Source organism: Elephas maximus, chromosome 11, assembly GCF_024166365.1.
Source record: "Elephas maximus indicus isolate mEleMax1 chromosome 11, mEleMax1 primary haplotype, whole genome shotgun sequence".
Classification (NCBI taxonomy): domain Eukaryota; kingdom Metazoa; phylum Chordata; class Mammalia; order Proboscidea; family Elephantidae; genus Elephas; species Elephas maximus.
The window spans coordinates 56,454,308-56,481,372 of record NC_064829.1 but is presented as its reverse complement, the minus strand read 5'-3'; the positions used below and the strand labels follow the sequence as shown (position 1 = coordinate 56,481,372).

Sequence of the window (27,065 nt, the reverse complement as noted above, 5' to 3'; positions counted from 1 at the left end):
GTTGTGTGATCCTGTTATGTTAGGTATTGTAAGTTGTCCTTTGTTTCCATGACACCTTTCTCTCCCTTGGATTACCTACCTCTTCTCCCATTTCTCTGGTAACTTCTTCAGAATTATTTCTCAGAATCTTTTCCCTCTGACTTGGCCCTCTTCTCATTCTTCCCGAACTGTCCCTTGCTTGTTCCAAGCTTCCATTACTACTCAACCCTTAGATCTTTCAGCCGAGCCTCAGACCTTTGTTTCATCTGCTTATTGGGCACTTTTTTGGAAGTTTCACAGGCACATCAAATTCAGCTTGACTAAAACAATACTTGTGTTCCTCTAGTACTTCATATTTTGCTCTCTTGTATTTATATTCGACTAGTTGTTCAAGCAAGAACTTGTAATTCATAACCTTTCTTCTCCATTAGCAGTCAGATCCTGTCTATTCTTTCTCCCCAGTATCTGTTCTTTCCTCTATATTACAATTCTCCGCCAGCTGATCTCTCTGCTTTAGAACATTTCCCAATCCTCTGGGAAGTATAGTTTGCAGGTACATAGCGGAGACTGGGTCTGAGAGTAAAGAGGCAAATACAGGCTTAATAGGTGTGCCAAAAATATTTTTGAATGCAAGAAGGAATGAATAAATAGCAAGCAACTTTAAAAAGCCAAAATGTTGCCGCAGGAAAAACCTTCCCTGACACCCGAGGCAAATTTAGGTGCTGCTTCTCCGTGTCCCCAAATTCCCACTACAACTTCTTTCAGGTTATTTGTCATGTTTATTTTAATTGTGGCAGTTGCCTTCGCTAGCTTTGAACTATTCTAAAAAGGAGTCCTGTTTTTTTCATTATCCCATGTCCTGTGGTATAGCACAGTGCCTCACATGTGGTAAATGCTCAATAAATATGTTTCCTTTTAAAGTAAAATATTGGAATTATAGAGAGATTAGAGTGGGAATGCAGTTTGTGCTTATTGGAAATTAATTTATGAAAATTAACCCATTCTTTTGACTGGAAATTATTTCAGGACACATTCATTAATTTAAAGAAATTTTATTTTTAGGATTTTCTTTAACATTAACATCTTGAAATGTAGAATGTATTATCTGATCATTATGATTTGTAAGGACCATACTAATCAAAGCATAAGTATCATTGTTTTCATAAAAAATAAACTTAAAAACTAAGGTTTTAGTATTTTAATAAAACCTTTGTAAGATTCCTAGGTCAAACTGGAAACCCTGGTGGTATAGTGGTTAAGTGCCACAGCCACTAACCAAAAGCTTGGCCATTTGAATCCACCAGGTGCTCCTTGGAAACCCTATTGGTAGGCAGTTCTACTTTGTCCTGCAGTGTTGCTATGAGTCGGGATCGACTCGACAGCAGCAGGTTTGGTTGGGTGTTTTTTAAGTCAGACTAGGTAACAAAGGAAATACCTAGTTCCCAGATTGTGGTTTTTATATGCCATTCTCCTCTAAGAAGCAGCAGGGCTCTTAGGGAGAATAGCAATTCATATCTGGTAGCAGGAGAAATGTAAGATGAATTTTCAGTGTTTTTGTGTGCTAGAAAACAAGCTATCAGACTTCTGGGGTCATGTCAAAAAGACCAAATTTGAAGGGGCACCCACTGGCCAAAGATTTGATCATCAAAAAGAAAAATCACAATTGATTGAAACACACTGAATATATAAGAACCTATTAGCTCCTGGAGCGCTGGTGGCACAGTGGTTAAGAGCTCAGGCTGCTAACCACTATAGGGTCGTACAGGGTCGCTATGATTTGGAATCGACTCGATGGCAGTGGGTTTGGTTTTTTTGGTTTGTTGTTAGCTCCTATTAATATGATTTCCCCCAACACACGTACACCTTTTTAGATATCATTGGAATTAACTAAAGCACTAACTTCTTATTCTGAAAATTATTAAAATGAATGAGTTAAGCATTTAACCTGCTGTTGCCTAAATGAGTTGTATTTTAGAATAACCACATAATCCTAGTCGATGAGAAAAAGTTCCTTGCAAAAGAATTTCTACTAATGTGGATGAAATAGAATTAAGAAATAACCCAAATAAAATGGTAGATTTAGACGGTGACCATTAATGGATGAAAATACTAAAAATGGAAAGATAATGGGGGAAGTTTACGGTGCAGAAGTTTACACTGTCTCCATTTGATCAATTTTAGTATTGCTAAAGTAGACAACGTCCTCTAGGGTCGCTATGAGTCGGAATCGACTTGACGGCACTGGGTTTGGTTTTTGGTTTTTATAGTAGACAACCAGACACTGTGGACCTCTTGATTTTTGATGTGATATGAATCACACAGCATCTATTATTGTTGTAAGTTGAAATTCATTCAAATTAAGCATTTAGAGCTAACCTCCATGGCACAGGAGAAACAGGATAGAGGAACAAGTTAATGACACCACAGTGTATCATTATGGTGTCTGTGTCTCCATTTAGAATGGAGGACGTCTGTCTACAGAGTTTTTTTCTCCAATCAGTTTCATGAAGAAAAAAATGGAATGACTGCCCTAGATTAAAAAAAAAAAAAACCCTTAGGAGACAATAATCTAAGAAGTATATAGACCCTGTTCAAACAAATCAACTGTAAAATGAATTTTTTTAATCAGCCAGAGAAATTTTAATGTGACTTGGGTTATATAGATGATTCCGATGTATAACAATGATTATGAAAGAAAATCTCATAATTTTAATAGTGGATACTGAGTTATATAGAGGTGAAATGACAGTATCTGGGATTTGCTTTTTTTTTTTTAATTATTTTAAGAAAAAAAGTATGACAGACCATAATTTTAATCATTTATATGATTAAGAGATGGGATTAACAATGACCTGTACATGTTAGTATCATAAGAATGTTTTGAAAATAAGCATATGATACTTTAATAAGTGGAAGAAACAACAAAGACATTCCAAAAAGTAAAACAAATCTCTATGTAAATATGATTTTCAACATAGTCTTCTATACTAAGTCAATCAAGTCAGGTAAAGATTTTTATACATTGTCTCCAAGTTTAATTCCCATTTATCTTTCTCAGGAATAATAGATGCCATTGGAATGATAGATGCAGTGAACGAAGAAAGATGAAGCTGTGGTATTAAGAAATAGGGGACCCGGGCCAGAAAGAGAGAAAGGGAATTCTCTTCTCTGCAGACTCTGTTTACCAATTGCAGCAGGCCAGAGGATTGTTAGTCCAGTCTGGAGTGGAAGGACAGAGGGCGTCAGGATGGGAGGGCTCTAGGAATAAAATGGAGCTAACCGATTTCCGATGCATTTGACTTTGTGGAAAATTTCGTTGTTCGGCTATGGAAAGTGTGGGAAGAATTTGTGATAGGTGCATGGAAACTCAGTGAATGAAAAGTAAGATAATTAACTTTGGGGAGAACAAAAGTTGTACACGAAGGGAAACACGGTTATATAGTAGTTTACTACTAATCTCATCAAATAACAATATTATATACATAATTATTACAATTGGGATATAATTACTTTTGAGGTTGGAGGAAAGGAAGTGAGTGATGGTGGTGTGGTGTAAGGGAGCTAAATCTTCAGCTTCCACAGAACAATCAGTAGGTAATACCTTAACTTGATGTTTCAAAGGGTTTCATTATACACCCATTATATATAAGGAGCTGTGGTGGCCCAGTGGTTGAGTGCTCGGCTGCTAATGGAAAGGCCAGTTATTCAAACCCACCACCAGCTCCACAGGAGAAAGATCTGGCAGTCTGCTTCCGTAAAGATTACAACCCTATGGGGCAGTTCTGCTCTGTCCTTTGGGGTTGCCATGAGTTGGAATCAATTCAGTGGCAATGGGTTAGGTTTTTTTTGTTTGTTTGTTTTACAGAAAAAAGAGTTTAAAAACTTTAAAGAATTGCACCTGAGTTTGGAAAGAGGAACTATATTGGACTTTACTCCCTATTTATACTGTTACTTAGATAAAAATAAAAATACTTTTTTATAAAGAGGCTTAATTAAAAGATCCCTCAAGGGATGGTGAAAGTGAACCAAATCTCTTCTCTGCAGATTTTGTTTACCTTTATTGTTTTATTCTTGTGTTTACTTCACATTTGATGCGTTTCCCCTTTCTGTAACTTAAGAATTTGCTTTATGATACTATCAAGTCAGTTATGAAAGTTTAATGGAGAAGGCAGACTTGTAAATTTTATGTATGTTTATACATTTACATATACAGGATCTTTTGAGAATAGATTTAGAGGTCTAAAAAGTGAGAAAAACTTTAATTCTTTTGATGAAAATAATTATGGACACTTAAGAGTGAAAAATAAAGTTGTATTTTTTAGCAGTGATGAGACTTTTAAAGATTTTACTTGTGAAATTATTATATTTGCCCACAAGACTTGAAATCTTACCATATTGTCTAGTTTTTAGAAAGGTTTGTTTCTGAAATTCATTTAAACTAGTAAAGACAGCATTTTTATGAGTGAGAAGAAAACTTCTGGAAGTATTTTTTTTATTATTTAATTTTTACCTAGCTTTGCAGTTTGCCTTCTATAATGTTAATTTTTAATAAAATAAGTTTTAATTTGTATCTTGTTTTTGCAGTTTGCTTTCTACAATATGTTCAAAGTATTACTCAATTTTAAAGTTAGTCTCTAAATTATCTTTCCAATATCTTTTCTAGGTTAGATAGAGGAGGACGTTTTCTTAGTGTGAATTGCTGCCTTTGGTAGAACATGTCGTCCATCTTGCCATTCACTCCACCAGTTGTGAAGAGACTGCTGGGATGGAAGAAATCTGCTGGTGGGTCTGGAGGAGCAGGCGGAGGAGAACAGAACGGACAGGAAGAAAAGTGGTGTGAGAAAGCAGTTAAAAGTCTGGTGAAGAAGTTAAAGAAAACAGGACGATTAGATGAGCTTGAGAAAGCCATCACCACTCAAAATTGTAATACTAAATGTGTTACTATACCAAGGTGAGTGTTGTTAGATTATTGGGTTTACAATCAATGATTGTACCGTTGATCGTTACTTAAAGGAATCTGAAGGCAGATTGTTGAATTTTTGTTATTTCTGAGTCACCTGTAAATAGTGATTGTTACAGTATGACAGCTATTTTTAACCTGTCATATTTATTATTTTTTTTTACTTGTTAAGAGTTGTTTATTATCCATATCATTTTCTTGAGCAGTTGAGAAGTGTTAATCAAGAAAAATAAAATGCTTAGATTTTACTGTTTTATCTTCATTATCTTGTATATGTTACCCTAATTTTTGTGGTTGAATAACATTTGAATAACGATATTCTAAGCTTTTCTACCACTAGTTCAGTAGTAACTAATAGTTTTTTTCTGTTCTTGGTCAAAACTTTTAGTCATTAAGAAGTTAAAAGAGGTTGTAACATTGTGGTAAATTTTATATAGTTTTTATTTGAATTGCGTCATTACGTGCAAAGGGCAGCTGCTTAGATATCGTAGGTATTTGTAGAACTTATCTTGAAAACCTACCTCTTGTATTGGAAGGATCTGTTCCAATAGAGGTAGAAGTTTTATTAGTGTTAACTTACTCATTTACACATAAATACTGTTTTAATAAAGTAGCAGGTGGTTTCTGAGTATGTTTTATTACTTTTTGTGTACATTATAGATTGTTTAGGAGTGTCAAGGAATAGAATTTTCTGAAATGATTGTTTGCAGTGTCATACATGTGGGCTAGCCTATAGCACCTGAAACCATGTGGAACCATTTTACTTGACATGTTTCCAGTGAGCATTGAGAAATACACTCCTGACTCTTGTTGATAGTAGAACCCTGTGACCAGCAGCCTATACTTGGAAATGCTAACAGTAAAATGTTTCCTTCATTTTTTGGTAGGTTTTTATCCATTTATTTTACCTTACTCGTTTCATGTATATCTTAAATAAGTTACTTTTCTTGGTTTATTCTTCTGTTTTACAAATGCCTATTGAGTACCTGCTATGTGTAAGGCACTGTTTCTAGACCCTTGAAGAAACAGTGATGAACACCATCCTGCCCTCATAAGACTGGATATACACAATAAACAAGTGATCAGATAAATATAATTTGAGATGGTAATGAGTGCAGAGAAGACAGCAAGTGGGGTGATAAAATAGAGGATAATAGAATAGAAAGCTGCTTTGGAATGGATTGCAATGCTTGAGCTGAGCTCTGAGAAGTAGTAGCTAGCTGAGGGAAGAGTCTTCTAGGCAGAGGGAAGAGCCAGTGTAGACTCTGAGGTGGGAAGGAGCTTATTATACTGGAGTATTTAAGAGGAGCCCAGTGGAGATGGAGTAGTATAAAGTGAGTTCAGAGCTTAAAAAGATCATACAGGGCATTCATTGTAGGGCATTGTAGGAGTTTGGATTTTGGCCTACATATAACAGGAAACGATTGAAAAATTTTTAAATGGTGTTGTACTATCACCTATTTACGACTTTCAAAGATCACTGGCTGCTGGACACAAATAGTGGGGAGATAGTGGTGTGTGTGTGTGTGTGTGTGTTGTAATAGAATTAGTAGTAGTAGAGTAGATTGGTAGCCCTGGAAGTAGGAAAATTAGTTAGGGAGGCTATTAAAGTAGCCTAAATGAGAGTTGACAGAGGCTGGGACTGGGGTGGTGGATGGTGGCTGTGCTAATAAGTGAAGTGGATCGTTTCAACATGTGTTTTGGAAGTAAAGCTGACAAGGCTTGCTGATGAATTGACTAAGAATAACTTAAACTGTATTTGTTAACTTCTTTGTGTAGTGCCACGCATTTTAATTCACTGAACATTTATTAAATGCCTACTACATACTTGATATACTCTTCCTTACTGAAGTTAATACATAGTCTTTGCTCTTGTTGCTTACTTGTTAGTGAGGGAGATAAACGAAAACAAATGATAATTTCATAAGGTGTAGTAGTTGTGAAAAAACTTTGCTTACTTTGCTGGCTTATGTTGTTTCCTTCTTGAGGAAAACTGGTGGCTGAGTTGAGTCTGCTTCATCATTGTAAAAGAGGAATTTAGTCACTTGTTTCATCAACAGTGACATTGTGGCATTGAGATGTGGAGGTAGAGGAGGATTGCCAAAGGGCTGAAGCATAGTGGTGCCCTTAGAATGTAAAGTGAGAGGTGGGAAATGGCAGAGATGAGTCTGTATATGGGTAGGTAGTGAGGAATCATAGCTTGTTGTGCTAGGGAGTTCAGACTTTTACCAGAATATGATTGAGTGAGAGTGGAGTCATTGAAAGGTCTTAGGTAAAGAAGAGTCATAAGTTTAATGTTAAGTACAGTGTTCTGGCTGCATTCAGGAAGGTGGTTGTGAGACTGTTGACAGAGAGACATGTTAGTATATTATCTCCCTCATCAAAGAGCTGAGTGATACAGGGAGAGATGGAGCCATGTTTTTGCATAGTTCCATCCAAGGCTGAAATTGCCATTGTAGTGAGGTTATCAACAACACAGGGTCTGAGCCTAGAATCTTGCCATCCTGTTCTCTAAGGAGATACAGTAGGTGATCAAAATGTACAAATGCAGGTACTTAAATATAAATTACTGAGGTAACCTCAGTCATATTTTTTTTTCCATATTGCCAGTTCTTCTTTTTATAGCGTCTTGTAGATACTTTATATTCTAGGGCTTTCTACATTATTTAAAAAAATTTTTTTTTCTATTCTTTGTTAATGAAAGTGAAATGGTGGTTGTCCATTATCTTGTTTTTCACTATCAAGAGTTCCTTGAAGGTAATTTAGTGTTTCTTATATTGCAAGTTACATAGATTTGTTAATTTGTTATCTGTCAGAAAATTTAAGCTTCTTAAACACTGTAGTTTGGTGCTATATATTTTATAAATTTTCTTTATTTTTAGTAGAAGAACAGTCACATTGTATCAGGTTATTAGTCATTTCTTAACTATGAAATCTTCTCAAATAGAAATTTTAGTTGCAATTCAGTCAACTCTTAGTTATGTAGCATGTAAAGAATAGGGTATGGGGGTGGAAAAGGTCAGTTATAGATAAATCCACACTGTAGTTTAAACAAAACTATTTAAACTGTGATACAAAATGGATTGAATTAAGCTTTTTTAACTTAAAATTGCAAGTAAAATATTAATAAAATACCTTAAGGTATTTATAAAGAAGTTAATGAAAAGCATAAAACATAAATTACTTAATTTTTAAAAATAGCAAATGTTTTAGAATACCTGTTTTACTGACTTTTAACAGTTTTCTCCCCTTTGGCCCCCAGTATTAGAGATGAACTCACCTTAGGGCAGAAGCATAGTCTTGGCTTTTTGTCCCTTCCCCCCCACCACCCCACCCCCAAAGTACTCTGCCTTTATAGCTTTGGTTCTGGAGTTTTGGCGGCTGTAGTTACACGTAAATGCCCCTACTGCGTCCCAGGTGGTAATCCAAAGTAATTTCATGGGTGGAACTTACCTACTGAGCTGCAGTGAGCTGAATAGTTTAAAAAGTTTCAGAGCCTTTCCATCTCAAACATTTTTGAGACTGAGGAATAGGAGACCAGTTGTAAAATCAGAATGGCAGTTGGTATTTAGGTAAAGAATCAGATATAAGAAAAAAAGTTGGCTTTTGATATACATATTACCTCTAATAAAGCAGGGTCGAAACTGCAGTGGGGATGGAGCTTCTGTTGTTGAAAGCAAGGGATGATGGGGTATAAAATGGCAATTTTACAATATTCATTATTTATTCTAAATGTATGAAATGCTTTATCTTTCTCATTGTTAAGAATGCAGAATTTATTGTTTCATTTTCATAAACATAAATTATAACGGCTTTCTTAAGGTGGCCCTTTGACCATGCAGTTACAGTTTTAATCTTTTATATTAAGGAAACAATCAGGAATACACTCAATGATACTTGATGTTGATTTCAGTATTGTTTATAGTAGTCAAGAATTAGAAACAACCAGTCTTAACCATGTTTCCTTAACTCTAATAATAAAAGAAATATAATGAGGTGTGTTGACCCAGTGTCTGCAGCAATGGGCTCAAACATAACAACGATCATAGAAATGGACCAGGCAACTGTTTCATTCTATTATATATAAGGTTGCTACGATACGGGGCCAGCATCTAACCAGCAACAATGACCAACTCATACAGGAATTAAACGAGAATAATGAAAGATAAAATTACAACAAGCTGACTTATAAGCATAAATGCAAATTATAAATAAAATATCAGAAACTAGAATTCCGTGGCTTATTAAAAACATAAACCCCCCCCCCCCCAATACGACTAGGTAGCATTTATTGTAGGAATTAAGGGTGATTCAACTCCAGGAAATCTGTTAGTACAAGATACCACATATTCATACTTAGGAAGAACCGTATGATCAGATGGGTCTAGAAAAAGAGTTGAGGAAAATGCACCATTTACTCATGTTTCTGTCCCGTAGGGTCGCTGGGAGTCGGAATCAGCTCAATGGCAGTAGGTTTTATTCACGTTAGAAAACCAAACCCGCTGCTGTTGAATCGATCCAACTCACAGCGACCCTACAGGACAGAGTAGAATTGCCCTGTAGGGTTTCCAAAGCTGTCATCTTTATGGAAGCAGACTGCCACGTCTTTCTCCTGTGGAGCCACTGGTGGTTTCGGCCCACCAACTGTTAGCAAATTAGAAATGGGAATGTCACACTTAATCTTGAAACTTAGAAAGAATTACACCAAATTGTTAATAGTAGTTAACTATGAATGACCTAAAAAAGAAATCTTATAATTTCCCTAATATTTACATATAAAAGTAGGTTTTTACTTTTATAGCCAGCATAATCAGATGTCTAAAAAGGACTTTTGAGTAATGCTTGCCTTCACTTTTTTAGCCTTTGAAGTCAACTTTTTTGTTAAAGGGCGATTCTGTTTTTATTTGGTTAGCATTCATTGGGTTTTAAAAAATATATATTTATGACTATTTTTGCCTTCATAATGTATGTTGCTTAAAAACATAAAGTAGTATGTGTACATGATTCAAAAATCGACCACAGATTAAACAAAGAATAGATCTCCTTCCCACCTCTGTTGTCTCATCACCCAATCTCCCTTTCCAGATAAAATTATATTGCTAGTGTCTTATGTATCCTTCCAGGATATTGTTTGTTCTTAATGTTGTCATTGACATTTCGGTTTCGTTTTGCATCTTCCAAACGTTTAAACATCAGATGGTCTACTTTTATTTCTAGTTTCATGTTCAACCCCTGTTATTTTTCTGGATAACTCAGGAACAGCTAAAGAGAAGTTCTCTTAAGCACAAACTGTGGTATTCTTCAACTCTTGTTAAATTAGTTCCCTTTCATTATTTCAGAAGGCTGTTCTTATTTTCTCTCCCTTTCATTCATACATAGACATAGGGGTGTGTGTGAGAGACAGAGAGATGATATGTGTGGAGTACTGTGATGGAGGCAACTGTGAACTGGAGATTTGATAACCTGGTTTTGAGTCAGCTTCTTCTATACTGATGAATGCAGGTCCTGCAGAATGTGACTACTTTTTATTATTTCCTCATCTGTAAAAGGGGGTGGTGCTATCTGAGTACCTTCATGTTCAGGTGATTCATAAACTCTGAAGCGCTATAGCCATGAGTATGATTTATATCAAATGTTTACAGATTATTTCAGGTCTTCATTTTCTTTCCACTTTTTTAAGAGAATTCATATTAAATTGCACCACCTCTGCTTAGAAAAAAGTTTCTGCCAGGCAAAGTATGTATCTATGTGTATAATTTATTTTTGTTGTTGAGAAAATACACGGCAGAACATAAACCAGTTCAGTTCCTACATGTACAATTCAGTGACATTAATTAGATTCTAAAAGTTGTGCAGCCATTCTCACCTTCCTTTTCTGAGTTGTTCCTCCCCCGTTAACGTAAACTCACTGCCCTTTAAGTGTCCTATCTAATCTTTTGAGTTGCTGCTGTCAATTTGATCCCATGTAGATGATCTTAAAAGAGCACAATGCTCAACACAGACATTCTTTATTAGTTAAGCTAAACTATTGTTTGGTCTTAAGACTTCAGGGGATATTTTTGGTTTAAGGTTTAAAGATATTACCTGAGGGCAGTAGTTTCAGAAATTGGATTCATCTAGCCTTCATGGCTTCAGTAAGTCTGGATTTCCCCCCTTTTGATCAGGATTCTTTTATAGACTCTTTGATCAAAATGTTCGGTAATGGTAGCCAGGCGCTACCCAGTTCTTCTGGTCTCATGGCAAGGAGGGGGAGTTGTTTATGAAGACGGTTAATCACGCATACCGTTTCCTCCTGTTCCTGACCTTCCTTCTTTCTCTGTTGCCTCAGGCAAATAGAGACCAATTGTTGTACCTTGGATGGCTGCTTTGGGCAACACTTTTAATGCATAATTTAGTTTATTTGAATGTATAACATTTGTTTATAAAGTCAGAGCAATCAAACTTTTTCTAAATACAAATTAAAACTTTGAGGTTATGGGTAATAGTTATCTTTTATCAGCCTCAGCATCCTCTTTGTCATTTTCTCCTTTCATTTTATAGCATCAAGAAAACCCTCGTTCATGAGATAAAATAGTTGAAATTGATAGCAGGTTTTAAACAACTTATCTTGCAATTTGGGTATACTTTTCAAAACAGAAGGAACGGTAATTTTTCTTGTTTGCCTGAAACAGCATAAGAGTATAAACGTGTGTTGGTAGTCTTCTGCCTTTAAAATTTGGTAGGTAACATTTGAATATGTGTTCTCTTTTTAAGTTGGGAAAGCACTTCTCATGGGGTCTAGGGTCCTGTGAAACAGTTTGTAAAGACATTATGCTAGACCTTTAACCTTTAACATTTCTAATGCCTACATTTACCGTTAGATTTGAGTGGGTTTCTGCTCCAGGGCCCGGTGTTTAAAGCCTCTTTTTGAGTATGTGATACATTCTTACATAGGACATGTTTATCATTTACCTTAACAGGGAAAGCACCTACCCGCAGTAGGACTTTTGCCCCTTTATAAAATTACTGAATTACACTCAGAATAAGTCTCTATAATTTTAGCATTCAACACCTGATGCAATAGGTAAAATCCCCTGTTGTTCCTGTTCTTGTCCTGTTAAATCAGTGTATTGGCATTAGGGAAGAGAATCAATTTAGTCAAAATTATAGGCATTGAAAAAAATTACAACCATGTTTTGTTTTACTAGCATCCTTGGTCTATTTCCAACCTTATCTGGAGCTTTCCAGCTTGCCCAGACCATTCCTGTGTGTGACTAACCTCATCCAGGGAATATAATTATTGGGGTAACATTTAAGCACACTAATTGCTCCCTCCCTTACTTGTATTAGAGTGTTTCCAGGCCTGTGTGGTCCCCGTTGGCAGACAAGTAAATGTACCATCATCTAAGGAATGTGAATTACTATCACACCTGAATGTAGAGATGTAAAATAATAACAAAGCACCAGTTTAGGATATCTGATGATCTTGCTTTAATTCTTCTCTTGTAATTGGGCGAAAATGACTAGGTCTCACGTCCCTTATGCTCTGTTCTTTTTATTCCCACCTCCCACCCCCCACCCCACCTTTTTGAATTTGGATATTTTCTATTGACCTGTCTTTGAGTTTACCGATCCTGTTTTCTACTGTAATTAGTCTGCTATTAAACCCATTCAGTAAATTCTTAATTTCAAATGCTGTATTTTTCAGTTTTAGTATGCTTCTTTGGTATTGTAAATTCCCAGTCTCTGTTGAAATTCTTCATCTTTTTGTCTATCTTGTCTATTTTCCTGAATTTTCTTTAATATATTTATAATAGTTATTTTAAAATCTCAATCTGCCAACTCCCATATCTGGTTTTAGTCTGCTTCTATTATATTTGGTTCATTCTCTTGATTATCACTCACATGTTTCATAACATTTGATTTTATGCCATGTATTGCATAGAAGCATGCATTGTGCACATATTGTAGAACTGTAACTGCTGAAAATCATGTTTTCTCCAAAGAGTATTTGACTGTTACCATTTCAGGTAGATAGTGCAAGAGGCTGGCTGATCTCTTCAGTCTAATCCAGTTGAACTTGATTGAAGCTGGGTTACCTTTCTAATTTGATATAGCCTACCATTGGTAGAATTCTTGCCTTCCATAATGTGAAATACAGGAGACCTGGGTTTGATTCCTGGTCAGTGCACCTCATGTGCAGCCACCACTTGTCAGTGGAGATTTGTTGTTACCATGACGCTGAGCAGATTTCAGCAGCACTTCCAGACTAGGGAGAAAGGCCTGGCGATCTAATTCAGAAAATCAGTTGATAAAAATTATGGATCACAATGGTGTGACTCCCAACCAATCGTGGTGATGTTGCAGGACCGGGCAGCACTTGTTCAGTTGTGCGTGGAGTTGCCATTAGTGAGGAGCCAATGTAACAGCAGCTAACTAACTAACCAACCAACCAACCATTGGCTCAAACTTTTTCCTTGGACTGGGGTCTCCTGCGATTTTGATTGAAAACCTGGCAGAATTTTGTCACTTAATCCCTCAAACATGGTAGTTTACGTCTGGCTCCTTATCTTCCCTTTGCATGCGACTTCAAAATCTGGCAGACATCGTAAGGGGAGAGACTGGTGTGATTATCAAAAGTTCTACTGTGTCCTTTCCTCCAGAGTCCCTCTTCCTAGGCCAAGCCTTATCCTTGCACCTTAAAAAAAAAAAAATCCATGGCTGAGGAGTGGATTGCAACTGCTGGCAGCCCCATGTGTTACATAGTAGAACTGCTCCATAGGGTTTTCTTGGCTGTACTCTTTGTGGAAGCAGATCACCAGGCCTTTCATGGCACTGCTAGATGGGTTCAACTCGCCCACCTTTAGGGTTAGTAGTCGAGCGCAGATCATTTGTATCATCCAGGGACCAATCCTTGAGCCTAGAATCTGCACACGACCCTAGGGAGGAAATGACAGGCAGTTAGTTGTCACTTCACCTAGAAAGTGTTCTTTCTTTGGAATTTTAATTCATCTGGATCTCATTACTATGATGGCTCTCCATTGTCTCCAAATATGTTTTTTTTTTTTTCCTAGTTGTTGTAACAGGAACATTGGCTTGCTGTGTGACCTATTTATAATCTTACCTGGAAGTGAATTGTAACGGGATGTTAAAATATAAACTCTTGTGGTTTACTTAGAGACTCCAACTCTGAGAACAACAGATTCCAAGTAACCTCCATTCAGAATTGAGGTGCTCCATGTCAGGACTAGCAGAAAGGATGACCTGAGACAAGTATTGCAACAATTAACTTGTCATTCATCTCTGTTGTTAGGTGCCATCAGGTTGATTCCAACTCATAGCGACCCTGTGTGCAACAGAACAGAACACTGCCTGGTCCTGGGCCATCCTCACAATCGTTGTTATGTTTGTTTTGAGTCCTGTGGAAGTACAAGAGTTCATGAAAGGGATCCAGTTACGAGAACTTCTTTGGAGAAAGTAGTATATGCTATGGCATTTCCCATTTCCTTAATCCAAATTAAGGCGTTTTCGGAGAACAACTCAGTTTGACATGTGCCTGCTGAGGTTTGGGGGATAAATAGACTGGTACCTGGCTTCCACTTGAAAAAGTCTAAAAAGTGAGAGGCCAGCAGGAGCTGTCCCTCTTGTCAGCAGAATGAAGAAAGGGCACAATTGGAATGACCTGCACATTAAAAGTTTGATGGGTCAAAGATGCAAGAATTTTCCATGGGCCAAGTATACATTAGTAAGGTAGTTGAGGTTGCATTACCTCGAAAGGGTCAAGAGGGTCAATTTGGAGGGGCAAAGTGACCCAGCGAACCAGCGAGAGAAATTCTGCATCTAACCTACACGGGGCTCGACCACCACATGACTCATGTCAGATTGCAGTCGGGTCAGCCACAGAAGATGGTGCCCTCCCTCTTCCTCTGAAACTGTCTCTTCCTTCCTGCAATCCCAGAACCTGGAGGGGCCTTAAAAATAATGGCTAGAGAGTCCTGGAGGAAGTAGTGTGAGGAAGTAAAATTAAATGAGAGAATAAAGTTTCGATTTAGGTCAGGCTGAATTTTTAATTTCTGAGGACATTTATTGTTAATATATCTGGGAATGACTGGAAAAATCATGGGATCTTTTTAAGATTTTCTGCCGAAAGCGAGAAAGAAGTTTGACGAGAGCTTTGAGGGCAGTGACTGGGGAGAGGAGGGAGGCTCTTTTCTAATTATATTTTTACTGAGTCCCACTTGCTAGACTGCATCCTTCTTATGAAAAGTTAGGGTTCCAAATTTAGTGGTTACTGGGGGCAGGAGGCATATAGGAATAATGGAGAAATAGTACATGCACCTGTATGAAATATGAACCGTTTAAAAAAAAAGTAAGACTTTTTCTAAACAAAAAATATCTGACTATGATACCTGTTAAATTATCCAACGATGCTTTATTTTGAGAGACTATTTTATTGATAAATAGAGTTTTCTTTTATTACTATCATCTTTTTCCCCCCCGGAAATGTTAGATTCATGTTTATTCTCCAAATCTAATAATTACTTCTAGCTCTGCTTTTGGGTTATTACAGGGAGCATTGTGAAATGCTAGTCATGAGGCTATGATAATACTTAAATTAGAACTGAAATATGTAAGGAGATTTCTGGTAACTCACCTCGGCCTTTTTCCGTTTATAAACTTTGCTTAAGTTCGTGGCTTTCTGTGTATGTAAGAGAGTATAATTTCTCCCTAGTTTCTTGGTTTATCCCAAGTTTGCTGGGCCACTGAGAAGTGGGAGAAGGAAGATTAGATTTGTGGTAAGGAAGGTGTGAAAGTCCAGAATTAGATATTGAACAAAAATTTATAATGAAAAATTATTTAAGCAACTTAATTATCCCCCATAGTTTTTTGTATGATAGCTTACATAATTTGCATTAACAGGAATAAATAGTACATTGGTCTATGTACATTAACTAAACATCTTAACCTCTACATGTGAAAGCCATTTGTCAGCTTCAGAGTGCTATACAGATGTTAGCTGATTTTTATATTGTGGGATGCTAATTTGAAAAAATCATCAGATCATAAAAATCATTTCTTTATAGCCACCTTTAAGCATTACAAAAAATATATAGAATTTAGAAAGTTGAGTTCTTAAAGGACTCCATTCAGACAATTGACAATTCTCGTTTTATGTATATTCCACGTTTTTATGTGTTAAATTTAAAAGATTGGAGTGACATATATTTATGTTTTCTGTTAGGATTTATTTTGTCATTTATGACACTTTTTTAAAAATGTTCGTGCATTCCTTCTAGCTATAGAAAATATATGAAAATAAATTTAGAAAATCCATCAGCTGTATTATTAAATGTTCTTGAGCCATATTTAGTGTTAGCTTTATTTTTTTAAGTGAAAGGTTTCTGCTTTTAGAAGGACTTGAAATACTCCATTTTTAGATTGATATTTAAAATTTTTCCATGGTCGGGACTATTTTACGTACCTGGGAGATATTTTATTACTTTTCAAGGGCAGGATCTCAAAGCAGGGCTTTCAACATAGCATTGGAGGTAGAGGTGAAAAATGATGAGGAAGCTTTCTCAGTCGTCATCCAGTTCTCTCTACATGTAAAAAGGACTGCACCAAACCAAAGAAGAGTAAGAGTATCAAGAACTCAGACTATAGAAATTCTCTGGGTTCCCTCTATTTTAATTTGGGGTAATTTTACCAATTTCAAGGAGACCCAGTGGCACAGTCGTTAAGCACTTGGCTGCTAACCTATAGGTTGGTGGTTTGAACTCACCAACTGCTGTGTGGGAGAAAGATATGGCTGTCTGCTTCTGTAAAGATTATAGCCTGGAAATCCTATGGGGCAGTTCTACTCTGTCGTATAGGGCCGCTATGAGTCACAATCGACAGTAATGAGTTACCAATTTACTTGTCCAATGAAATTTTTTTCCCTGTGAACATGACTCTTAATGTGAAATCTTTAGTTTTTATAATTAAGCACATCCTGTAAATGTTTTCGGTATCTGGGATACCCTATTGAAGTTAATTGTTTTAATTTTGACTTACTGTGTTTTGTTGGAGCCCTGATGGTGCCGTGATTAAGAGCTGCTAGCCAAAATGTTGGTGTTTGGAATCCACCAGCTGCTCCTTGGAAACCCTATGGGGGCAGTTCTACTCTGTCCTATAGGATTGCTATGAATCAGAATCGACTAGAAGGCAATAGGTTTTATGTTTCAATACTTCTTTCTTTTTAGTAACTATGTGAGGCAGCGCGGTGTTAGTAATTAAGAATGCAGCCATCGTCCCTGCCGTTTGCTAGTTGTATGACCTTTGGCATGTTACTTTATATCTGCATCTTCATTACCTCATTGTCAAATGGGGATAACAATACCTACTTCTTGGAAGTTGTTGGAGGATTAAGTGATTTAATGTCTGTAAAGGCTTAGTATTATGCCTCGTACGTAAGTGTTTAATAAGTGTGAACCACGTAGCTGTAGGTCCCTAAATGGGCAGTTTGCATTTGACTTAACCGAAATGTTCGTGTTTCAAACCCACCCAGCGGCGCTGCAGAAGAAAGATCTGATGGTCCGCTTCTGTAAAGATTACAGCCAAGAAAACCCTGTGGAGCATTTCCACCTTGTGACACATGGGGTCACCATGAGTCAGAACTGACTTGTTGGCAGTGAGTTGGGGTTTTTGTTTTTTTTTTTTTTTTGGTATATAGCTATAACACTCATATCTAGAGAGAAGAAAGCTCAGTATTTTTTTCACCAGTATTTTCTTCTTTACCTGCATTTTTTGAAAAGTTCGTTTTGAAGAAGTAACATTGTGGATGATACCCAGAACCCAGTGACGATTCCAATAGTCAGCAGTATTTCTAAGCACAGTTGTTAGATGTAGGTTGTGCCTGAAATTCTTTGTCCTTTCTGTAGGTAAAGGATATTTTCGCTGTGATTCTTATTATCTGAGAAATTAAAGATTGATTGGAAAAATGAAATATAAAGGAACTAAGTTAAATAACCGTAAAGTAAACAATAAAGATGAGAGTTGTGAGAAGGCACGAACAAGGTAAATGAATGCTGTAGGTGTAAGTGGCTTGTTGGGTTTAGAACTGGAATGATCTGGAAAACTTTTTCTAGCTTATTTTGCAAATTTTGAACAAAATTATTCAACTGTATCATTTAGCAAATTGCTTCTTATCAATTGGGAACAGAACACATTCAAGTAAATACTGTATTTTAACACAAATAATGTGCACCTTCTATGTTTTCCATCCATGCTCTCTCCCCCAAGGTATTTTTGTAAGCACCCCTTTGTTAAAAAAATTAGCATAACGTACTTATGAAAATACCATGGGGGGTGGGAGGACGAAGTTGGCTAACGTAGAAGGTGTGCATTATTTGCATAAAAATACAGTACTGGTCAAATAAACCAAAAAGTACAGTGGTTCTAAAAATTCATACCCCAGTGACTTTTTCACATACGTTTGTGGCTTGATATATGAATTTTTTAACTAACTCTCTACTTGACCTGCCCTGTTTTTTTTTTTTTTCTTTTAACCTTGAATTTACATTTTAAAACAAAAGTTGTGGGGAGGGAACATGGAGAGATGATGGTTAAGCATTTGGATTTTAGAAGATACATCCTCACATACTCATTTTTTAAATTGCTAGGATTTTCATCCTTAGTTACCAAAAAATGTTGACTAGCCCAATAGCAAAGTTAGTTATAATGTAGATCCCTGTACACTTATTTCTTTTCTTGTCCCTGTGTATATAGGGTAAAAGGTAAGCTGAAGCTGTCCTTAACGAGGCCATTCTAAAGGGAGATGTTGCAAAGTAGCAGCTACAATGGGATCATCGCTTTACTTATAATCTTATTTAAATCTGAGTTACAACATTAGGGTAGATAGGGATAGTTTAGATTCTGCATGCCAAGCAACTAGTACTACTTATAATGTACAAGGCTTTTGCTTTTGTCCAGCCAGCAGTCACTCATAAAATGACTGAAAGAATGTGGTAAAAATAGCTGCTATTGGACTAACCCTTGCACAGATGGTAACTATAAACTCTAGATCAAAAAACAGAAATAAATAAAATCATCTACCTGAAGAAACTGGAGTGGAATCAACCTTTTCAAAAGGGAATGGTAATGGGTGAGTTCCTACTTTTTTTTAAGACTTTTTACCTGAAGACATTCTGCTTGACATCTTGCTAAGCAGCTAATATTTGGGTAGAAACTTACTGTCTTATTCCCTTGAGGTACCAGAAGAGAAAACTTGGGATGACAACAGAGCCTGGAAAGAGAGAAGGGAAATACTGAAACAGAGATAGTCACAGAGAAGGAGCCACAGATTTTGTTATATAAACTCTGCTCAGATATCTAGCTGGCCCTTGAACAACACATGCACGGGGCAAAGTTCAAGCAGCACAGCTAAGGTTAAAAGAATAAATAGAAGTTTCTTCTGCTACCCTTCACAGGATGACAGTTTGGAGTTTGCGTCCAGCCAAGTTAACTGCTTGTTTAAATTTAAACAAAAACACTCTTTGGAGGAATATAACAGAATCCAAGGTCTCTACAATATGTCTGTCACTCTTGATGTCTAGGATGCAAAGCCAAATAAAGAAACAGTAAATCATAAACGATACCCAAGAGACAAGACAATTAATGGAGATTGATTGCAAGTTGAAGCAAATATCAAAAATTTTAACAAGGATTTTTAAGCAGCATATTAGAAACATGCTCTAGGGCATAAAGAAAAATATGCATGTAATGAAGGAAAAGATGGAAATCTTGGAAGAGAAATAAACTTATAAAAAAGGAACCATGCAGAAATTCTAGGTGTCATATCAGAAGTAAAAAAAAATTCACTGAGCCAGTAAACTTGAAGATACCTGTGCCTGTTGCAGTTGAGTTCATTCTGACTCATAGTGACCCTGTAGGACAGAGTAGAACTGCCCCATAGGGTTTCCAAGGCTGTAAATCTTTATAGAAGCAGACTGCCACATCATTCTCCTGCGGAATGGCTGGTGAGTTCGAACTGCCAACCTTTTGGTTAGCAGCCGAGCCTGAAGATGGTTAGCAGCCGAGCCTGAAGATAGACCAATAGAAATTATTCACCCTGTGATATATAGAGAGAAGAAGATAAAAATAAATGATGAATGAAGCGTCATTGTTACGGGTTGAATTGTGTTCCCCCCCAAAATGTGTGTCAACTTGGCTAGTCCATGAGGCCCAGTATTGTGTGACTGCCCACCATTTTGTCACCTGATGTGATTTTCCTATGCGTTGTAAATCATACCTTTGTGAAGTTAATGATGTGGGATTAGTGGCAGTTATGTTAATGAGGAAGAACTCAATCTACAAGATTAGGTTGTGTTTTAAATCAGTCTCTTTTGAGATACAAAAGAGAAGTGAGCAGAGAGATGGGAGACCTCATAACACCAAGAAGGCAACACTCCAAACAGAGCGAGTCCTTTGAACTGGAGGTCCCTGCACTGAGAAGCTCCTAGCCCAGGGGAAGATTGATGACAAGCAAGGACCTCCCCCTAGAACTGGCAGAGAGCCTTCCCCTAGAGCTGACACCTAGAGTTCAGACTTCTAGGCTCCTAAATTGTGAGAGAATAAACTTAAACGTTTGTTAAAGCCATCCACTTGTGCCATTTCTGTTAATAACAGCACTAGATAACTAAAGGCAGTCATTGATCTGTGGAGCAACATAAAATGGTCTAACATACATATGGTTGTAGTCCCAGAAGGAAAGGAAGAGAAAAAATACTAAAGAAAATAATAGCCAAAAGTTTCCAACCATGATGAAGTCATACATTTATAGGTTATAGGAGTTAGCCTCAGTGTTGTGGTCATCCTGCTGCAGAGGTTAGACAGACTCCCATCCAAAACTTGGTTTTAATGTGAGACTAAGGACACCACACATTCCCCAAGAGTGTATGAAAAGATTTTTTACTCATGATAAGGCTTTCTAGGGAGACCAGGTTAAGCTCCCAAGGTTGTTCAAAAATGAGAAAGCAGGAAAAGGAGATTAATTAGGGGTTTTATGGTGCTTAGGGGCTGGGGCTTGGGGTGAGGGTTCCTGTGCTTATTCATGTTCCAAGGCTTATCTGGTTTGAAATTCCCACCAGCACCAGAGGAGAGAGCAACTGAGATTTCAGGCAGCATGCCCTGATTTGAAGCAGAAAGGAAAAGGGGAATGGTGGGATTTGAAAGCTGTTGACAGTCAGTTGTCAAAAATGAGATCAGATTCTTTATTACACTCACACAGGATAAATCAAAAGAAAACTGCACCTGGATGCATTGTAGTCAAACTGATGGAAGGAAGTCTTGAAAACAGCTAGTGGACGGATGGCACATTACGTAAGGAGGATAATAATGTGAATGATAGGTGACTTCTTGTCAGCAGTAGGGGACCAGAAGATTACAGAATGACATGTCAACTCGTATCTTCAATTCATTATTTTAGTGGAGGGCCTAGCTAGTGCAGTGAGTCAGGAGAAAGAAAAGGCATAAAAATCTGAAAGAATGGATTGAAATTCTTTTTGTAGATGACAGTATTTATGTGGGGAAATCTTAAGGAATCTACAAAAAGAGCCAGTAGAGCTAATGGGTAAGTTTAGCAAGGTTAACATACGTGTGCTGAAGTGTCTAGGTTTGAAGTGTCTGTAAGTGAAGTTTTAAATGCACAGTGAATCCTTTGAGAGCTGAAACTCGATGAGACCGCCTTGTTTTTCTGGGTCTCAAAAGTTTTTCAGTTTTGGCAGAGTGCAGTTTTACCACTTTTCCATCGCTTGTTTTAGTGGCAAATATTTGAGTTTTCCTTCTCTGACAGGTTTCTACCTTACACAGCTTTCACAGCATCAAAAATAAAATGGATTGATGGATGCATATATGATAGAGCAAATAAAGTAGGAAAGTTAATTCTAGAATCTAGCTGATGAGTAAATGGATGCTTACTTTACAGCTCTTTTAACTTTAATGGATGTTTGAAAATGTTGTAATGCAAAAAAGGGAAGGGGATGGAATGCCTGTGCCGAGAAGTTGGAATAAATACATAGAAATAGTGGAAATGTTTTTCTGAAATCTTTTCCAGAAAGTTTGCTTGATTCATATAAGTGATTCTTACAAATTGATTAAGAAGGTTCGTCAGCTGTACAATAGGCCGTTAAAATTCTTGAGTTCATTTGTGGCAACCCCGTGTGTGTCAGAGTAGAACAGTGCTCCATAAGGTTTTCAGTGGCTGATTTTTTGGAAGTAGATTGTCAGGCTTTTATTCCTAGATGCCTCTGGAGAACTCAAACCAGTAACCTTTCCATTAGCAGCCAAGTGTGTTAATCGTTTGCACCACCCAGGGACTCCTTATTTCATGAGCATATCAGTAATCTAGAAGACCTTGGAATAAAGGTACTCCTGACACCTCTGGGCATATATATGAACTTAATTTCATTCTGTTATTGATTAGGAAGACAACATTAGTATACTTTTTAAAATTGTGTTTTGTACATGTTCTACTTGCAAAATTGTACAAATAAGAAAAGAGTACCACATGAATACCACTGTACGATGCAGCAAGCTCTTCTGAGAGCTAGGTACAGCTCAGGCACCTGTGATCTGTGCATGTTCTGTTCTGTTTTGAAACTTGCAGTGAAGCCCTGACATCTTAGGATGTACATTGTGGTGACTGAGTTCTTTTATTAATTAATTTGTTTGTTTGTTTATTTATATGACTTTGCTTAGTATTTCATTGCAACAAGGTAAAATTGAAGAACATTTAATACTGAATAAAGGCTTAAACTGGTTAAGGACCCTATTGAACTGTCTCTAAATTTAATTACTATAAATTATGCTTTAATTATGAAGAAATGTAAGCAGTTTGTTAGTTATTATTAATGAATCAACATTTGGAAACAACTCATCTTTTCCACATTTCTCAATTATTTTTATTGAAGAATATCTTAAGTTTTCAAGAGATAGCTAGCATTTGCAAATACAGCAGTTTCACAAATAGCATTTATAACTACTTGTTTCTTAATTAGGATGGTCTACATTTCCCATCCAGGACAAAATACAGGAAAAAATTGAATTCTGGGGCAAATAATCCAGTGTTCATGCTATGAAAAACCTAATTGATTCCATTACCTTGTTTACTAGGTGGTGGGTGTGAAGACCTTTGGGAGTTCAGGATCTTATGCGGGATATACATTGTGGTTAGAATGGAATCTTTAAGGAAGAGGGAGTGATTAAAACTGCCAAGCTTATCAAGGAGAGGCTTCACTGATTTAAAACCCCCCAAACTAGGTCTTAAAAAATTACCCAGTTTTGAAGTAGTTTGTTAGGCATACCTGAAGAATGAATAGTACAGTCAAACAAAAGGTGGCTAGGAAGGGGCAGTTGACGTAAATGTACGTGGCAGCAAATGGGCACAGAGGCCTGTGTTAGCTGGAGAGGACATTGTACCAAAAAAGAGTGAACAGGGCCCAGGTGAGCATTTTATCTCTTACAGTAAAGCCTAAGGTGAGCTGAAATGATGCAGAATAGGAAATAATCATCTGTGCTGCTTATGCGTAGTTACCTGTTAGAAGCATATCTTTTTATAGAAATGTCAAGTGACGTTGACGTGCATTTAATTTCATGACAATAAACCAATCAAACTTGTTCCCATCAAGTCGATTCCGACTCATAGTGACCCAACAGGACAGAGTAGAACTGCCCTATAAGGGTTTTCAAGGAGCGGCTGACAGATTCGAACTGCCATCCTTTTGGTTAGCAGCCTAGCTCTTAATAACCACTGCAGATATTTTTTTTTATTTCATTTTTGTAAAAGACGGTATCTTCATAGGGTTTTTAAAATATGCATGTGTATGTACATAGACATGTGTGCATACATACAAACATAGATGCATTGAAAAGTCTCCCTTTCCCCCATGTCCCCACCTCAGGTAACTACTATTAATAGTGTGTGTATTTCCTTTATGCATATAAAAGCATATTTTTACCTGTCTCCCCCCCCCTTTTTTTTCTTTTTTACATACTGCATATACTGTTCTGCACTTGGTTTTTTTTTAACTAAGCTGATATTTTAGAGACCTTTCCATTATCAGTTCACAGGGAACTTCTTTGTCATATACTAAATTACCATATGAAATTTTTTTGTTGGTATTTTCTACTGATTTTTTTGTTGTTGTTTGAGTTTATTAGTGTTTTTTCTTGTTTTACTTTTTTTAGATAAACTTTTCATATTGTGAATTGCACAAATAATGTGCTCAATTTAATTAGATTTGACAAATGCATAAACCAGCGTATCAAGATACAAAACATTTCAGTCACCCAGGAAGTGTCTTCATACTCTTTCCTACTCAGTCTTTCCCTCCAGGGGCAACCGCTGAGTTTGTTTCACTTGCAGTTTGTGTTTTGACCCTTTAAGAAATTCATGTAATGATGAAATAGTTTAGTGTCTAGTTTTCTGTGTGTAGCTTCTCTTGGTAAACAAAATATCTCTTGAGATTCATCCACATTACTGTGTTTATCAGTCTTTTTCAAGATTGTTTTGACTATTCAAGATCCTTTGCATTTTTGTATACATTTTAAATCAGCTTATCAGTTGGTATAAAAATATCTTGCTGAAATTATGATTGTGATAGATCCGGAAAAAAAAAACGTAGATCAAATTAGGGAAAATTGACACTGAACATTTTTGAGTCTTCTGATCTGTGAATATAGTATAACTCTATATATTTTGGGTTATTGAATATCTTCCAGCAAGATTTTTAGTTGTCAGTGTACAGATCTTCCACATCTTGTGTTAAACCTTTTTTCTAAGTGTTTACTTTTTCTTGTCGCGTTGCACTGGCTAGGACCTTCAGTACTATGTTGATTAGAGTGAGTCATTGATGATTAAAATTAAATCATTAATTTAAAATATTTATTCCTTTTTAATGTAAACATTTAAGCTGTAAATTTCCCTTTAAGCACTGTTTTAGATTCCTCCCACAAATTTTTTAGATGTTATAGGTTTATTGACATTTGAAGTATTTTCTAATTTATTTTGTAATTTCTTATTTGACTCATGGGTTCTTTAGAAGTGCATCATTAATTTCCAAATATTTGTGCTTCTCTGAATATCTTACTGTTAATGATTCCTAATTTAATTCCATTGTGGGCAGAGAACATAATCTGTGAGGTTTCAAAATTCATTTTTTATGGCCCCCATGTGGTTTTTTGTTTTTGTTTTAAATAATCCATATGCACTTGATGAAGATTCTATAAATGTCAGTTAGGTTAAGGTGGCTGACAGTATTGTGCGTGTCTGTGTGTGTGTGTAGGTATGTATTTAAATGTTTTTGGTCTAACTGTCCAAGCAGTTACTGAAATTACCCTGATTTGTTCATTTTTTTCCTTTAGATTTGTCAGTTTTTGCCTTTTGTATTTTGAAACTGTGTTTATAGATGCATATACCCTGTTATGAAATGTCTCTTTTGATATCTGTTAATATTCTTAAAGTCTGTGGGTTCTGAGATTTTCTATGTCTTTATATGTAAAGTATATATTTGGTAGACATTTTTATGTTGTATTCATTATGACAGATCTCTGCCTTTTAATTGGAGTGTTTGGTGTATTTTTGTTTAATATTGTCTTATAATTTTGTGAAGGAGATATTAGTAAATGAGAGAACTGAGGCTTAAATAAATATAACTAATGACAGCAATTGTGAAGTATCTGAGTAAGAGTTGAAATCCAGGTCTGTCTGCCCCTAGATTGATTACATGTTCTTACTGACTACCATTTATTCTTTTATCCCTTTCAAGGCTTGAATAAAACACAACTTAAGCTCCTCATGCTCTATTTTAGATTCTGGTTCTTGTGTTAGTCCTAGAGTTACTTGAGTGAAATGTTCTTATTAGTGTCATAAAAGCAGAATAGCTGGCTGATCTACGATTTTTTTTTTAAATTGTGCTTTAGGTGAAGGTTTACAGAGCAAATTATTTTCTCATTAAATAATACACATATTGTTTTGTGACATTGGTTGCCAACCTTACAATGTGTTAACACTCTCCCCTTCTCGACCTTATGTTGCCCGTTTCCATTCGTCTAGCTTTGCTGTCCCCTCCTGCCTTCTCGTCCTTACCCCTGGGCTGGTGTGCCTGTTTAGCCTCATATACATGGTTGAGCTACGTATATTATTGTTTGTTTTGTAGGCCTGTCTAATCTTTGGCTGAAAGGTGAACCTCAGGAATGACTTCAGTACTGAGTTAAAAGGGTGTTCGGGGGCCATGCTCTCGGGGTTTCTCCAGTCTCCCTCAGGCCAGTAAGTCTGGTCTTTTTTTTTTTTTTTTGGTGAATTTGAATTTTGTTCTACGTTTTTCTCCAGCTCTGTCTGGGACCCTCTATTATGATCCTGTCAGAGCAGTTGGTGGTGGTGGCCGGGCACCATCTTGTTGTGCTGGACTCAGTCTGGTAGAGGTTATGGTAGTTGTAGTCCATTAGTCTTTTGGACTAATCTTTACGTTGTTTCTTTTGTTTTCTTCATTCTCCCTTGCTGCAAATGGGGGGACTAGTAGATGTATTTTAGATGGCCACCCACAAGCTTTTAAGACCCCAGACACTACTCACCAAAGTAGGATGTAGAACATCTTCCTTATAAACTGTTGTCAGTTGAGCTAGATGTCCCTCAAGACCATGGTCCCCTCCCCTCAGCCCAGTAACTAGGTCCCTGTGGTAGTTTGGATGCCTGTGAACCTTCTATGACTGCCTTGGTCAAGTTGTGCTGGCTTCACCAGTATCGTGTACTGTCTTAATCTTCACCAAAGTACCACTTAGTCTATTATCTAGTGTTTTTTCCTCTCCACCCCTCCCCTCCCTCATAGCCATCAGAGATTGTTTTTCTATGAGTAAACCTTTCTGTGAGTTTTTCTAAGAGTGGTTTCATACAGTGTTTGTCCTTTTGTGATTAACTTATTTCAGTCAATGTAATGCCGTCTAGGTTCATCCCTGTTACGTTTTGCAAATTCATCGTTTTTTATTGTTGCGTAGTGTTCCATTGTGTGTGTATAGTAGTTTATCCATTCATCTGTTGATAGGGATGTAAGTTGTTTCCATCTTTTTGCTATTGTGAAAAATGCTGCAGTGAATATGAGTGTGCATGTATCTG

At 36.7% G+C, this 27,065-nt stretch overlaps 1 protein-coding gene across 2 annotated transcripts in view; it reads left to right on the top strand.

Moving 5' to 3' along the window:
* The window catches only part of SMAD2 (SMAD family member 2), a 92,892-nt gene that overhangs the window by 28,786 nt on the left and 37,041 nt on the right, over positions 1-27,065 (top strand). For both annotated transcript variants that reach the window (XM_049899918.1, XM_049899917.1), the window contains one exon: positions 4,643-4,930. In XM_049899918.1, the coding sequence (XP_049755875.1) occupies positions 4,695-4,930 (236 nt within the window). In that variant the 5' untranslated portion in view covers positions 4,643-4,694. The remainder of the gene's footprint in view (positions 1-4,642; positions 4,931-27,065) is intronic.